General features: G+C 31.1%; 1 protein-coding gene and 1 pseudogene across 4 annotated transcripts; both read right to left on the bottom strand.

Annotated features, from left to right (window-relative positions):
• Positions 1-7,717: 7,717 nt before the first annotated feature.
• Positions 7,718-9,053, bottom strand: LOC17883126 (annotated as a pseudogene).
• Positions 9,054-12,687: 3,634 nt separating this feature from the next.
• Positions 12,688-14,778, bottom strand: LOC17881558 (transmembrane protein 56). Of its 4 annotated transcripts, none has more exons than XM_023780849.1 (9): positions 14,497-14,778; positions 14,287-14,411; positions 14,104-14,192; positions 13,877-14,015; positions 13,710-13,784; positions 13,464-13,585; positions 13,296-13,371; positions 13,152-13,211; positions 12,688-13,056 (listed from the first exon to the last, which is right to left on the bottom strand). In XM_023780849.1, exons 2-9 carry the CDS (start codon positions 14,374-14,376, stop codon positions 12,907-12,909), a joined length of 801 nt encoding a protein of 266 aa, XP_023636617.1. In that variant the 5' UTR covers positions 14,377-14,411; positions 14,497-14,778; the 3' UTR covers positions 12,688-12,906. The 4 variants fall into 4 exon arrangements, with proteins under 4 accessions (XP_023636617.1, XP_023636618.1, XP_006288470.1 ...); XM_023780850.1 differs by having other exon boundaries at positions 14,509-14,778; XM_006288408.2 differs by having other exon boundaries at positions 14,549-14,777.
• Between the last annotated feature and the right edge of the window lie 486 nt (positions 14,779-15,264).

Below are 15,264 nucleotides of genomic sequence, written 5' to 3'. Positions count from 1 at the left end.
TCATGTTTATTAAAAATTCAAATAAATCCTGATTATTTGATTAATTAAAATAAATCCTTATTTTTGATTATTTAAATATTTTTTAAATATAAGAATATATATTTTTATTTAAAAATATATATCAATTTAAATATCATTAAAACAAGTTGAATTAAGAAAGTCCGAAAATCAAATTCAAATTATTCAAGTTGTACCATAACAAAAACAAGTTGTACCTAATTGTTCAAATAGGATATTACATCAAAATACAATCAATCAACTTCGGGAACCCTGACTCTCAAACCAGCTTGCAATGGTAGATTTCTTCTTCCTGCGTCCATGTTCTCCACTGCATAATTTGTCTCCATTCTAAGAGATTGATGAGCTTTATCTCTTGAATTCTATCTTGGTTCATTTTCTCTTGTTGCATAATATCCCCCATAATCATATATTATGATTTTTCGATGGTTTTTATTCATTGTGGCTTGAAATAGAATAGGATAATTAACATTATAATCTATGTCGTGTTCATAGTTATACCAAGTTATACCAAAGAATATCATTTGTATTACAAGTTTTATCATTATAGTTATACCAAGTTGTGCCCAAATAGTTATACCAAGTTCTACCAGTTGTACTCCAACGCATACTACTGATTTTCGAATACATTCCTACGATTCAATTCGATTGAACTGTTACAATGCAAACATTATGAAAAATAGTCGACCCAATTTGACTCATATCCCTAATTGACAATGAGGATAAGAAAAATCGGATCAAATCCAAATCAACAATGTTAATAGTTCAATAGGGAACAAATACAATCCACAACAACTCCATTTCATGCCAACGAGTTTTGAATTTAACGATGGATACGAATAAGTGTATTACCTCAGTTGTTGGATTGCTTCTCGTGTTGATGAGAGAGACGATGGAGTTAAACGGAGGAGGAGCTCGTCGATGGAGGATTGGGTCCGATGGTGGAGAGGGATCGTGGTTGAAGAAGAGAGAAGATGGTGGTGGAGTGGGGTCCGCGTCCATTTTCTTTTTCCTTTTTTATTTAAATTAAATCAATTAATAAGAGGGGCAAAATATGTCTTTTATTTAGTCAATATAAGTCCAGGGGTACTTAGAACATAGAAGAGTAGGAGAGTATATAGATTGTGGTCAAAGGGCACATCAGATTTTGATCCTCCAACGAGTTGGTCCGAACTGAGACACTTTTATAGGACAAGACAACAACGAGACACACTTTCATATTTTCTAGAACTAGCACCTTATTAAAAAATTAAAATTTTAAAATTAAATCATAAATTATAATTAATAAATAATATCCCTAAAACTATACCTTAAATGTAGAATAGTCAACCCAAACTTTTAAAAATAATAATAAAAAATATTTAAAATATTATAATTGTGTTAATTAGTGTTATTTTTAGAAATTTATAAAGCGTATGCTACTATTATCCATAAAACATGTTTTAGTACTATTTGAGGGTATTTCTCAAGAAAATTTGATAAAGAATTTTGATGGATGTAAATTGGGACTATAACTATTTTTGTATAATTCTTTTTATTAAAAGTTTAACAATGTTTCTATATATGTTGTAGTTTAAATTTTTCAAAGCACACATATTATTCGATTGACAAAAAAAAGTGTATAGACAACGTCCCACATCGACTATATATTTTTTGACAATAGTTCAAATCATTATAAATAAGACTAACATGCTTCAAACTACGAATAAGCAGTAATGTTGATTTAGCAAACATCCAAATATTAAAAAAAAAAATTATTTGGTATAATCCAGTTCTAAATTTGAGCAAATAAAAAATTTAAAAAAATTTAAAATATGAAGATTTTTAAAAAATTCAAAATATTATAATTATTAAAATCTTCAAAGAAGTTTAAAATATTATAACTATTGACATTTTTAATATAATATAAATATTAAAATTTTAAAAATAATAAATATATAAAATAATTGATAATTTTGCAACCGATCAGAACCTATATAAAATAAAACAATAACACAATAAATATTTATATATATATATATATATATATATATATATATATATATATATATAAATATTTATTGTGACCAAGTTATACACAAGTTACTAAATAACATAAGATGACACTCATAATATAAAAAAGTTACACGTATTCCTACTCCCACCTTTCACATTTGGGGACATTTTTGACTTTTTACAATGGTTGGCAACACTTTTTGGAAACTATTGTATTTTGTAAAACTAAAAGTTGGTTTGATTGTAGAGTTGATGGTCATAGTGTTATAGAAGACGTGATCCCCATTAAAAAATGTGAGCCCATTAAGAAATGTTGGTACATACACTGAGAGTGAGCATAAGATCCACTAGGAGAGGTGACGGTCGGAGTATTACACATATATGGACAGATCCACATGGACAAAATAAAATCACACAAGGAGTCAAGTAAAAATTACAATAATGAGATAATGCGACCATTTCATGTACAATTTCATCATGCGTAATTAGAGAATATCACATTTATAGTGGCACTCCGATTGCTTTTCTCACAAAGTAGCATTCTAGCCTTCCGCTCAGAGAGAGAATGTAAGTTGTATTTAGAGAGTTGGCATTAACACAATAAATATTTATATTTATATATATGAATAAATATAAATATTTGTCATCTTATGTTATTTAGTAACTTGGTCAATATTTTTCTCTCTTTATTCCTTATTTTAGAATAAATTTTTCTCTATTTAGTAATTATTAAGGAACAAGATATAGATGATTAAAGTCTGTGTATCTCCTAAAATTTTCTTTTTATCCATCATTTAATCTCATAAATATAATATAACATTTACCTTAGTAACCTAACATTTAGTTTTAAGGATACATAAATACTATATGCATTTAAGGGTTTGAAACATAAATTTAATCCCCTGCCAAATAATATATTTTAAAGAAAATATAAATATTATGTGTCATATTGGGGTTAATAACTATATTAATTATGTGCATGGCTGAAGAAATCTCATAATTAATATTTCATAATCTAGTAAAATTTGCAAAACATTAAAACTATCATTTTAGACTATTTAAAGGAAAGAAAGACTATTTAACAATCGTTTCATTTAGCTTTATGTAAAAAAAAAAATTCGAGAAAATAAAATTTTTTTCGTTAAATTTAATCTTAAATCTAGATTTTGTACGCGCGAGAATTGAATTTGAAACCTCTCCTATCAATATAAATTTTGAGCACAAATATAATCATTTAAATTTTGAAAAGATAAAATTTTGAGCTTAAATTTTAAGAGACATTAAACTTAGTTTACTAGGTGATATACAACACGTTGACGATAATATTTCATTGACAAATAAATGATTGATATATCTTTACCTGCTCAAGAATGGAGATCTATAAGATTTTAGCAAAAAATGGCATAAGTAACAATGTAAGTGATTTCAATTAAAAGTCAAGAGAACTTTCAAGAAAGCCACAAAATTGAAAATTTGAAGAGAGTATCCAATATTCATCACAACCAGATTTGGTTTTGTATCTTTAACTTTAGTGGCTCAATTCTGAAAAAATGACATTTTTCAAAGCAAATCTTACAAATATGTCATCTTTGCTAAAATTTTATAGATTCGGCATTTTTGAGCATTTAAAAATGTTTGTATTTACGATTTTTGGGGATAAAATACATACTTTATAACAAATACTAAACCCTTCGAACGAATGGAACTGACTAAACACAAACATAATAAGTCATATGCATGTTTGATCGTATTTTTATAACTTAAAAAATGGCAAATACAAAATTTAAGACAAAATGTCAAATCCACGAATGCCATCAACAAAAAATAGCAAATCTATAATCGACTGAAACAGAAAACTGGATGATTACTAAGTACTAAGCTATTCGGTTACTAGCCGATTTATACCAAACCAAACAATTAACCGATTTTTGGTAACCGAATTTTGAGTGGCTTGAAACACTGATTCTAGTTCTAACTTTACAAGTTGAATACCTAAGAAACAGCTGAAAGGTTTTCAATATACATATTCTTGTTCATAAACCCAAAAGGTATCAAGAGACAATCACATAATGAATATCAACCAATTTTTCATGGTCAAATCAAAGTGAATGTAATTGGAAATCTTTTCTAACCATCACTGCTTCTTCGTTCCTTATGTTTTAGCCTTGAAGAGTGTTTTGATCATTCCTTTTGTGATTTTCTAGAACCAAATGAGATTCATCACTGCTAGAGCCGGTGGTATCGTAAGAAGGCTGTAATATCCTAGCGGAAATACTTGCTTCACCTGCGTGCGCAAAGCCAACTTGTTAGATTCATGTCTCTAAAATGTATCTTTCTCGCTGCTTTGTTTCACTCATCAAGTTCAGAGATTGAACTTACCTGATGGAAATGGAGGTACATATGAACAAAGAAGTAGATAAACAATAGGATCCTCCCAACCTGGAAGAAAAAGGCAGAGACATTCGTATATTTGTCTCCAATGCTAAAATACAGAGATTTGTTTTGGTCTATTTAACAGTACCAGCCAACCCAAGAACAGGGCAATCCCTTTGAGCGTGTAAGCTTTAGAGCCCAAGAAACAGCTGAACTCCCTTTCTTTCTTTTGAACTTTCTAATCTCCATCTGTATATTAAACAAAAAAAAAATAGATCATGTATTTTTAAGCTTTTTTCCTTAATCAAACTGATTATATATAGTATCCAGTCTATGTCCAATGCATAATACTTTCTCGTCGAGTCCCATTGATTACAACTAATATATATTTACTTCACTTACACGTATTGCTACTCCCACCTTTCACATTTAGGGACATTTTTGTCCTTTTTACTATGGTTGGCAACGCTTTTTGGAAACTATTGTATTTTGTAAAACTAAAAGTTGGTTTAATGATAGAGTTGATGGTCATAGTGTTAAAGAAGACGTGACCCCCATTGAAAAAGGTGGGCCCATTAAAAAATGTTAGTCCATAGACTGAGAGTGAACATAAGATCCACTAGGATAGGTGACGGTCGGAGTATGACACATATATGGACAGATCCACATGGACAAAATAAAATCACATAATGAATCAAGAAAAAGTTAAAAATTACGATAATGAGATAATGCGACTATTTCATCTACAATTTCATTAGGCGTAATTAGATAATATCACATTTATAGTGGCACTCCGATTGCTTTTCTCCCAAAGTGGCATTCTAGCCTTCCGCTCAGAGAGAGAATGTAAGTTGTATTTAGTGAGGTGACATTAGCACAATATTAAGGGAACTTTTAAAGTCTATAGTAGCACAATATTTTTCCCATATCTTCCAAACTTTGGAAAGTGACTAATTGTGTGATTTCTTTTGAAAAAGTATATATAAATATTACTAAAGAGAGTAAAGTTTATTCTAAAATAAGGAGTAAAGAGAGAAAAATAATAACCACAATAAATAAAAACAAAAAAAAAGAAATAACACAATAAATATTTATATATATATAAATATTTATATATTACAACTTTTTTTTAATTATGAGTGTCATCTTACGTTATTTAGTAACTTAATTATTATTTTTCTCTCTTTATTCTTTATTTTAGAATAAACGTTTCTCTCTTTAGTAATTATTTAGGAACAAGATATAGATGACTAAAGTCTCTATATCTCCTAAAATTTTCTTTTTATCCATCATTTAATCTCATAAATATAATATAACATTTACCTTAGTAACCTAAGATTTAGTTTTAAGGATACATAAATACTATATGCATTTAAAGGTTTGAAACATAAATTTAATCCCCTGTCAAATAATATATTTTAAAGAAAATATAAATATTATGTGTCATATCGGGGTTAGAACTATATTTAATTATGTGCATGGCTGAGGAAATCTCATAATAAATATTTCATAATCTAGTAAAATTTACAAAATATTAAAACTATCATTTTAGACTATTTAAAGGAAATAAAGACTAAAGTCTATAAAAGTAACATTTACTTAGAACTATATATATATAGCATATATAGCATTCTTTGTTATCAGTATATCTCCAAACCTGTTCATATAATTTTGGTGATTTAAAGATGGAAGACTTCAGAATAAATGGAGATATGATCATATCAAAAGCTCTATCAGATACTGATTTTGATAAACATGGACGCTTGCAATTACCCAACAGCCAAATTCAGTTAGTCCTTACAAAGATGAAAGATGAAACAAAGAAAGGTCTGAAAAAGGGTATTAAACTCGAAGTTCTAGACATCACTAAAAACAATTCATACTTTGTTACCCTAAAATCCAGGAACTCCTCAAGAGACTATTATCTGGAAACGGGTTGGAAAAATATGAGGAAGTCATTAGGCCTAAAGGAAGGTGACAATATCAAATTGTATTGGGATTACTTGAATTACAAATTCATTATTCTCAATTTTCAATACAGCTTAATCCCCTAATCACTTTAAACAGATGATCTGATGGAGATTGGAGCGTATATGTTCACTCACAACTTCCTTCTGTTTTTCTATTTTATGTTATATATTAATTCTATTTCTGATTTTATATTTACATAATAACTATCTTCATATGTAATAATTTATCGAAAAATCATTATTTAAATGTATGTCAAGATTTTAAATTGAATAAGATATATGATTGTTATGGAAAAGTAAGAACGATTTGTGTATGAATCATTTTAACAATCGTTTCACTTAACTTTATGTAAAAAAAAAATCGAGAAAATAAAATATTTTCAGTAAACTTTAATCTTAAATCTTTGTACGCGCGAGAATTATATTGGAAATCTCTCCTATCAATATAAATTTTGAGCACAAATATAATCATTTAAAATTTTGAGCTTAAATTTTTAGAGACATTAAACTTAGTTTACTAGGTGATATACAACATGTTGACGATAATATTTCATTGACAAATAAATGATTGATATATCTTTAACTGCTCAAGAATGGAGAATCTATAAGATTTTAGCAAAAAATGGCATAAGTGACATTGTAAGTGATTTCAATTAAAAGTCAAGAGAACTTTCAAGAAAGCCACAAAATTGAAAATTTGAAGAGAGTATCCAATATTCATCACAAACAGATTTGGTTTTATATCTTTAACTTTAGTGGCTCAATTCTGAAAAATGCCATTTTTCAAAGCAAATCTTACAAGTATGTCATGTTCGCTAAAACTTTGTAGAATCGCCATTCTTGAGCATTTAAAAATGTTTGTATTTACGATTTTTGGGGCTAAAATACATACTTTATAACAAATACTAAACCCTTCGAACAAATGGAACTGACTAAACACAAACAAAATAAGTCATATGCATGTTTCATCGTATTTTTATAACTTAAAAAATGGCAAATACAAGATTTTAGACAAAATGTCAAATCCACGAATGCCATCAAAAAATATGGCAAAGCTATAATCAACTGAAAAAAAAACTGGATGATTACTAAGTACTAAGCTATTCGGTTACTAGCCGATTTATACCAAACCAAAAAATTAACCGTTCTGTAATTTGTGGTAACCGAATTTTGAGTGACTTGGAACACTGATTCTAGTTCTAACTTTACAAGTTGAATACTTAAGAAACAACTTAAAGGTTTTGAATATATATATTCTTTTTCATAAACCCAAAAGGTATCAAAAGACAATCACATAATGAATATCAACCAATTTATCATGGACAGATCAAAGTGAATGCAATTGGAAATCTTTCTAGCCATCACTGTTTCTTCATTCCTGATGTTTTGGGCTTGGAGAGTGTTTTGATCATTCCTTTTGTGATTTTCCAGAACCAAATGATATTCATCACTGCTAGAGCCAGTGGTATCGTAAGAAGGCTGTAATATCCTAACGGAAATACTTGCTTCACCTGCGTGCGGAAAGCCAGCTTGTTAGATTCATGTCTCTAAAATGTATCTTTCTCTCTGCTTTGTTTCACTCATCAAGCTCAGGGATTGAACTTACCTGATGGAAATGGAGGTACATATGAACAAAGAAGTAGATAAACAATAGGATCCTCGCAACCTATATATAAAATACAGAGACATTTGGTTTATTTTTCTTTACTGCTAAAACACAGAGATTTGTTTTCGTCTATTTAACAGTACCAGCCAACTCAAGAACAGGGCAATCCCGTTGAGCGTGTAAGCCTTAGACCCTTTTTGACCACTAGTATCCAAATGCCTGCCATCACCACAACTGATGTAGAGGCAACAAAAGAAAGCTCCATTAGCTAACACCAACCCATTCAGCCATTAGCTAACCGGTAACAAAAGAAAGCTCCATTAGCTAACACCAACCCATTCAGCCAAACCGGAATTAAATGCCAACTCTTATCAACGTTCATAAACAAATATGGAAAGTCTTATATGATGCTTTACGTATTCAATCCCACCAGCAGCAGGGAAATGCCAAAAGATCATTGCGAAGTCTGATAGAAAATAACCTAAAGAGATCTACAAATAGACCAAATACATAAGAGACAATCTCATAGCTGACTCTCACTAGCAGTTCTTGCAATTCTAAAGAGACTATCTTGGAAACTAACCCCCATTACAGATTCCGATAACCTCGTTGTACTATTGATGACTGCATCACCATGAACATTCTCATCAAACTGATCTGGTATCACCAAGAGGTAGATTGAAGCCACAGAAGTTAAAACAGCATGAAAGGTTGAGAATCCCCTATGAGAAACATCAAACAAAACACTTGCTCCTAAAAACACAATCCACAAAAGAAGTTCAAAAACTCAAAATCAGGGAGAATCCAAACCTATTGTTCCATTCCATTCTAACTTTGCTGTCGAGTTTTCCATAAACACCAAAGAGCAATGGACTAATGAAACGAGTCAAGTCATAAACCTTCAAAAAACACAAAAAAACAAAACACAAGTAACAGCAAAATCAAGATTCCTGCATCATCATTATCATCATAAACCTAAAGATATTAAAAAGACTTATGATTTTGCACATGAGAGCACTATTATCTCTTGGTTATACCACTTTTACCAGTCCAGTTTTGTCTTAGTCGTACCATTTCTTTTGTAATATCATTAAGGGTAATTTATGAATATCACATTTATAGTGGCACTCAGATTACAAAATGACATGCCATATTGGTTTTCCTACGAAACAGCATTATAGCCTTGCGCTCGGAGAGTGAATGTAATTTGTATTTAGTTAGGTGGCATTTTAGATATTAATGAAACTTTTGAAGGCTATAGTAGCATAATATTTTCCCCATATCTGCCAAACTTTGGAAAGTGATTGAAAATACCCGACCCGTTTTTTTTTTTTTCATTAATCAATAGTCTCATACCTAGTTACCTACTAATTAACCTAGCCAAACCATCATGCACAACGGAAATATATTAAACCAACATCAATTAATCATTCAGTACCCGCAGTTTACACCAGCAACCTATCATGCCTCTAACCCAGGTTCCAACAACAATTAACTTAATCATAAACATAACAACTGAGACCCTAGATCATCCTCCTCCTTATTGCCATGATTCCACGTCACACTTTACATGCACCACAAACACAATAAGATGTGTGAGTATTATCACAAATACTTAGTGAAGCGATCCTCCCATCTACTAGGCTATACACACAAGCATTTAAGATCACAACCATACATCAACATTGTCACAAAAAGCCAAAACAGGAAAACAAAAGCACATATTACGCTCACAGAAAACTGGTGTCGGTCGAGTCTACTAAAAACTGGTGTCGGTCGACACCCACACCCTCAAACGCATCCAACGACGATCTCAGCCACCCAAGAATCCTAATAGCACCATCACAACACCTCCCACGATGAAATAACCCAATAACAATCACACAAGGCCACACAAACACCAAAAAAACATCACAAACACAAAGGATTCAATTCACACATCACATAAACACAAATCACGCAATCTTAACGCTTAGATAAGCCATAGTCACGCACTCACCGCTGATTTGGATTCGAAGGATGACGAAACAGAGAAGAAGAACACTCCAGCAACTTCTCTTCACACCCACAACCACGAATCCCACTGATCCCTTGTTCGAACACTGGAAAACAGCCTCCAGAAACCTCTAACAAGCCTCACTTTAGCACCTTAGGATCCACCTTCACTCACAGCTCTCTCTTCTCTCTTTTAGAAAGCGTCAAAACACCAAAAAGTGAAGAAGAAAGATGGCTGCTTTAGTTTAAGTCGACCTAGGGTTGCTCCCAAACCGAAATTGAGTCAAACCGACGATTTAAAAGCTAAACCGTCTAACCCAATTTTGTTGGTGTCGATCGACACCCAACACTGGTGTCGGTCGACATCACCAAAATTTCAGACACGGATATTACAGTGATTAATTGTGTGATTTCTTTTAAAAAACAGAATATGAGTGTAAGTATATATATATATATATATATTTATTTCTTTATTTATTTTTGCAATTTTTTAATTATGAGTCTGATCTTATGTTAGGTTATTATTTTTTCTCTTTATTTCTTCTTTTAGAATTAACTTTTCTCTCTTTAGTAATTATTTAGGAACAAGATATAGATGAGAGAAGTCTGGTATCTCCTAAAAGTTTCTTTCTATCCATCATTTAATCTCATAAATGTAATATAATATTTACCTTAGTAACCTAAGATTTTTTTTTTTTGATAAAGATACATAAATATTATATGCATTTAAAGGTTTGAAACATAAATTTAACTCCCTGCCAAATAATATAAATTAAATAAAATATAAGTATTATGTGTCTTATTAATTGGGGTTAGAACTATATATAATAATGTGTTTGGTAGAGGAAATCTCATAATTAATATTTGATAATCTAGTAAATTTGGAGAAATTAAAACTAATCATTTTATGCTATTTAAAGGAAAGAAAAAAGAAAGTCTAAAAGAGTAAAATTTATTTAGAACTATATATATAGCCTATATAGCATAGTTAGTTATCAGTATCTCTACAAGCCTGTCCATATAATTTTGGTTATTTAAAGATGGAAGACTTCAGAATAGATGGTGATATGATCATATCAAAAACGCTAACACCCACCGATGTTGACCAACATGGACGCTTGCTTTTACCGAGAAGCCAAATACTCTTAATCTTTAAGAAGATGAAAGATATTACGAAGAAAAGTCTGCTAAAGGGTATCCAACTCGAAGTTCTAGACATCACTCAAAACAATTCATACTCTGTTTTCTTAAAATCCAGGAACTCCTCCAAAGACTATTTTTTGGGAATGGGTTGGACCAAATTAAGGAAATCATTAGGTCTAAAGAAAGGTGATAATATAAAATTGTATTGGGATTACTTGAATTACAAGTTCATCATTCTCAATTTTGAATACAGCTTAATCCCTGAATTCCCTTTAAAAGGATGATGTGATGGAGATTGGAGCGTATCTGTTCGCTCACAACTTCCTTATGTTTGTCTATTTTAGGTTATATTAATTATGTGTTTGGTTTTATATTTACATAATAACTATCACCATATGTAACCATTTATTAAAAAATTGATTATTTAAATGGATGTCAAGATTTGAAACAAAATAAGATATATGATCGTTATGGAAAAGTACGAACGATTCGTGTATAAATCATTTTAACAATTGTTTCACTAAACTTTATGCGAAAGAATTTCGGGAAAATAATATGTTTTCTCTAAAATTTAATCTTAAATCTAGATTTTGTATGAGCGAGATTTTAATATAAAACCTCTCCTATCAATACGAATGTTGAACGCAAATATAATCATTTAAATCATGAATGTACCTATCTTTTCTCATTTTTCATGATTACATGGCCAAACGTTTAAACTAGGCTTAGAATGTAATAATTTGTTTAATATTGTATGCCACGTATTCTTCTAAATCCTGATTCCTTTCATCCAATGAATTAATGGGATTTCAAAGATATTTACTTTAGTCATGTGTATTATTATCTTTCCAAGTTTTAATAAATTATTTTCAAACACGTTTAACTACCAATTCTTTCTCATTATCTATGTTGCACTTGTTATCTCTCGACATCTACTTTTTCACTTTATATTAGTTCACATATAACATATATTGGATTCTGAATTGATTTTCAAAATATATCATAACCATTTTTTTTCTTTATTACTATCTTTCAATACATTTTTGAATTAAAAGCATATGATTCAATTTATGAAATACCCCAAAAAAAAAATGATCATGTTATAAAGTCGAAGTTTACTTGAGAAAATATTTTTCTCTTGAAATATGCTACACAATACATATCACTTTGTTTTAAACAGCTTATATTTCACTGTGTAATCCGTGTAAATTTTGTTGTAGAACTTATGAATAATGTGGTCATTGATTATTATCTATTTTTTAGAAAATGAAGAATAATGTTTTACAATTTTCATGATTTTCTTAGACAAGATAAAGCTTTAACTATCTGTCTTTGACTATAAATTTAAGTTAAGTTTAGTTTTTTTTTTTTCTTAGTAGTAGGTCATATGTGTGGTTAATCGTATTTTTATAACCTTAAAAATGGCAAAAACTTAAAGATTTTAGAGAAAATAGCAAATCTACAAATCGCATCACAAAAAATGGAAAATCTATAATTGATTCAAAAAGAAATCTGGATGACTACTAAGTACTAAGCTATTCGTTTACTAGCCGATTTAGACCAAACCAAACATAAACCGTTCTGCGATTTGTGGTAAGAGTAGCATCATCGAATTTTGAGTGACGTGAAACACTGATTCTAATTCTAAATTTACAAGTTGAATACCTAAGAAACAGCTGAAAGGTTTTGAATATACATATCCTTGTTCATAAACCCAAAAGGTATCAAAAGACAATCACAGAATGAATATCAACCAATTTATCATGGACAGATCAAAGTGAATGCAATTGGAAATCTTTCTAGCCATCACTGTTTCTTCATTCCTGATGTTTTTGCCTTGGAGAGTGTTTTGATCATTCCTTTTGTGATTTTCCAGAACCAAATGAGATTCATCACTGCTAGAGCCGGTGGTATCGTAAGAAGGCTGTAAAATCCTAGCGGAAACACTTGCTTCACCTGCGTGCGCAAAGCCAGCTTGTTAGATTCATGTCTCTATATTGTATCTTTCTCTCTGCTTTGTTTCACTCATCAAGCTCAGGGATTGAACTTACCTGATGGAAATGGAGGTACATATGAACAAAGAAGTAGATAAACAATAGGATCCTCGCAACCTATATATAAAAAAGCAGAGACATTTGGTTTATCTTTCTTCAATGCTAAAACACAGAGATTTGTTTTGGTCTATTTAACAGTACCAGCCAACCCAAGAACAAGGCAATCCCGTTGAGCGTGTAAGCCTTAGAGCCTTTTTGACCACTAGTATCCAAATACCTGCCATTACCACAACTGATGTTTAGAGGCATAATTCTAATAACCAATAACAGTGTTCAAGAAGAGACTTTCTAAATTCACAAAAAGCTTACCACCGCAGATTAACAAATGGGGTTGTGGCCTCTGATAAGAGAACTATGAATATGTAGAACTGACTTTGCCCACTTGTGACAGAAAGAATGATGGCGAACATCGATAAGAAGTGATGAAAAACCTTAAACAGGTAACAAAAGAAAGCTCCATTAGCTAACACCAACCCATTCAGCCAAACCGGAATTAAATGCTAACTCTTATCAACGTTCATAAACAAATATGGAAAGTCTTATATGATGCCTTACGTATTCAATACCACCAAGAGCAGGGAAATGCCAAAAGATCATTGCCAAGTCTGATAGAAAATAGCCTAAAGAGATCTACAAAAAGACCAAATACATAAGAGACAATCTCATCGCTGACTCTCACTAGCAGTTCTTGCAATTCTAGAGAGACTATCTTGGAAACTAACCCCCATTACAGATTCCGATAACCTCGTTGTACTATTGATGACTGCATCACCATGAACATTCTCATCAAACTGATCTGATATCACCAAGAGGTAGATTGAAGCCACAGAAGTTAAAACAGCATGAAAGGTTGAGAATCCCCTGTAAGAAGTATCAAACAAAACACTTGCTCCTCAAAACACAATCCACAAAAGAAGATCAAAAACTCCAAATCAGGGAAAATCCAAACCTATTGTTCCATTCCATTCTAACTTTGCTGTCGAGTTTTCCATAAACACCAAAGAGCAATGGACTAATGAAACGAGTCAAGTCATAAACCTTCAAAAAACACAAAAACCAAAACAACAAATTCAAGATTCCTGCATCATCATCATCATCATCACCATAGACCTAAAGATTTCAAAAGACTTACGATTTTGCACATGAGAGCACCGCAACAAATCGAAGCAAGCAAAAGGAGTTGTCTTGAAGAGACCAAAATATCATCGAAACTGGTCGTCATTTGATAAAGATTCAACCTTTATGATTGAAACAGAGCTAATCGAATACAAAGAACAACACCCAGAAATCAAAATCTAATATATGTGTCACAAACTCACAAAAGAAGCGAAAAAGGCGAAACCTTTTTGGTTACCCAAATCCGAAAACCTAAAGATTGGGTCAAAGGAGTAAACCTGAGGGAACAATGATGAGATGAGAGGAAGGAATCAATCGGTTCGTTCGATACTATTGTCAAAGTTTCAACCTTTTCTCTCTCTCTGTATCTCTGTTTTCTTATGGGCGTATGAAAATTTGTTTTACTGTATTTGGGATTTGCTTATGAAAATGGTTTGTAGCATCAAAAGTTGTGATTTTTATGTGAAAATTTTGGAGGAAGTTGGGGAATTTTTGAAAAAAGATGAAGCATTTAATGTGTACCATTGTTGGGTTAAAATACAGACGTGAGCAGTGTATTTGGGTTAGTTGAATTGGACATAAATATAAAAATGTACTCTCTTTTTTTTTTGGTTAAAGCTTTAGTTTTGACCATTCTAAAACTTGAGATGATGTACAAATGGAAGATAATGTTTGATGTTGACTGACCAACGGATCCAAAAAAGATTCGCTCAGTTTTATTTGAAAGGAGGAGTTTTTGCGTGGGTAGGCTTTATGTGATGTAAGGTAGAGTGAGTACATGGGTTAAAGATTCTGTTGTTTGATACAACACAATTGTTAGGTTGAGTTTTTGTATTTAGAACTCATTAACCAAAGTGGTAAAACTACATCAAAGACAACAATTGAATTGTTTCATCCATCTAGCCGCTCTCACATGACTCATGAAATGTTTGTGCTCTCACATGTTTACACTGAGGAGATGTGACCAAGGACTTTGTGTACTTAACCGTTTTAG

This window comes from Capsella rubella, unplaced genomic scaffold, assembly GCF_000375325.1.
Source record: "Capsella rubella cultivar Monte Gargano unplaced genomic scaffold, Caprub1_0 scaffold_6, whole genome shotgun sequence".
NCBI lineage: Eukaryota > Viridiplantae > Streptophyta > Magnoliopsida > Brassicales > Brassicaceae > Capsella > Capsella rubella.
Note: the sequence above shows the minus strand (reverse complement) of the source record. Positions and strands in the feature narration are given on the sequence as shown.

What these genes read in the sequence shown, in the direction of transcription:
- LOC17881558 (XM_023780849.1), bottom strand. Translation starts at nt 14,376, where the DNA reads ATGACGACCAGTTTCGATGATATTTTGGTCTCTTCAAGACAACTCCTT. An exon ending in AGAATGGAATGGAACAATAG is followed by an intron (nt 14,016 to 14,103) that starts GTTTGGATTTTC and finishes TACTTCTTACAG; the next exon opens with GGGATTCTCAACCTTTCATG. An exon ending in TATCGGAATCTGTAATGGGG is followed by an intron (nt 13,785 to 13,876) that starts GTTAGTTTCCAA and finishes GTCTTTTTGTAG; the next exon opens with ATCTCTTTAGGCTATTTTCT.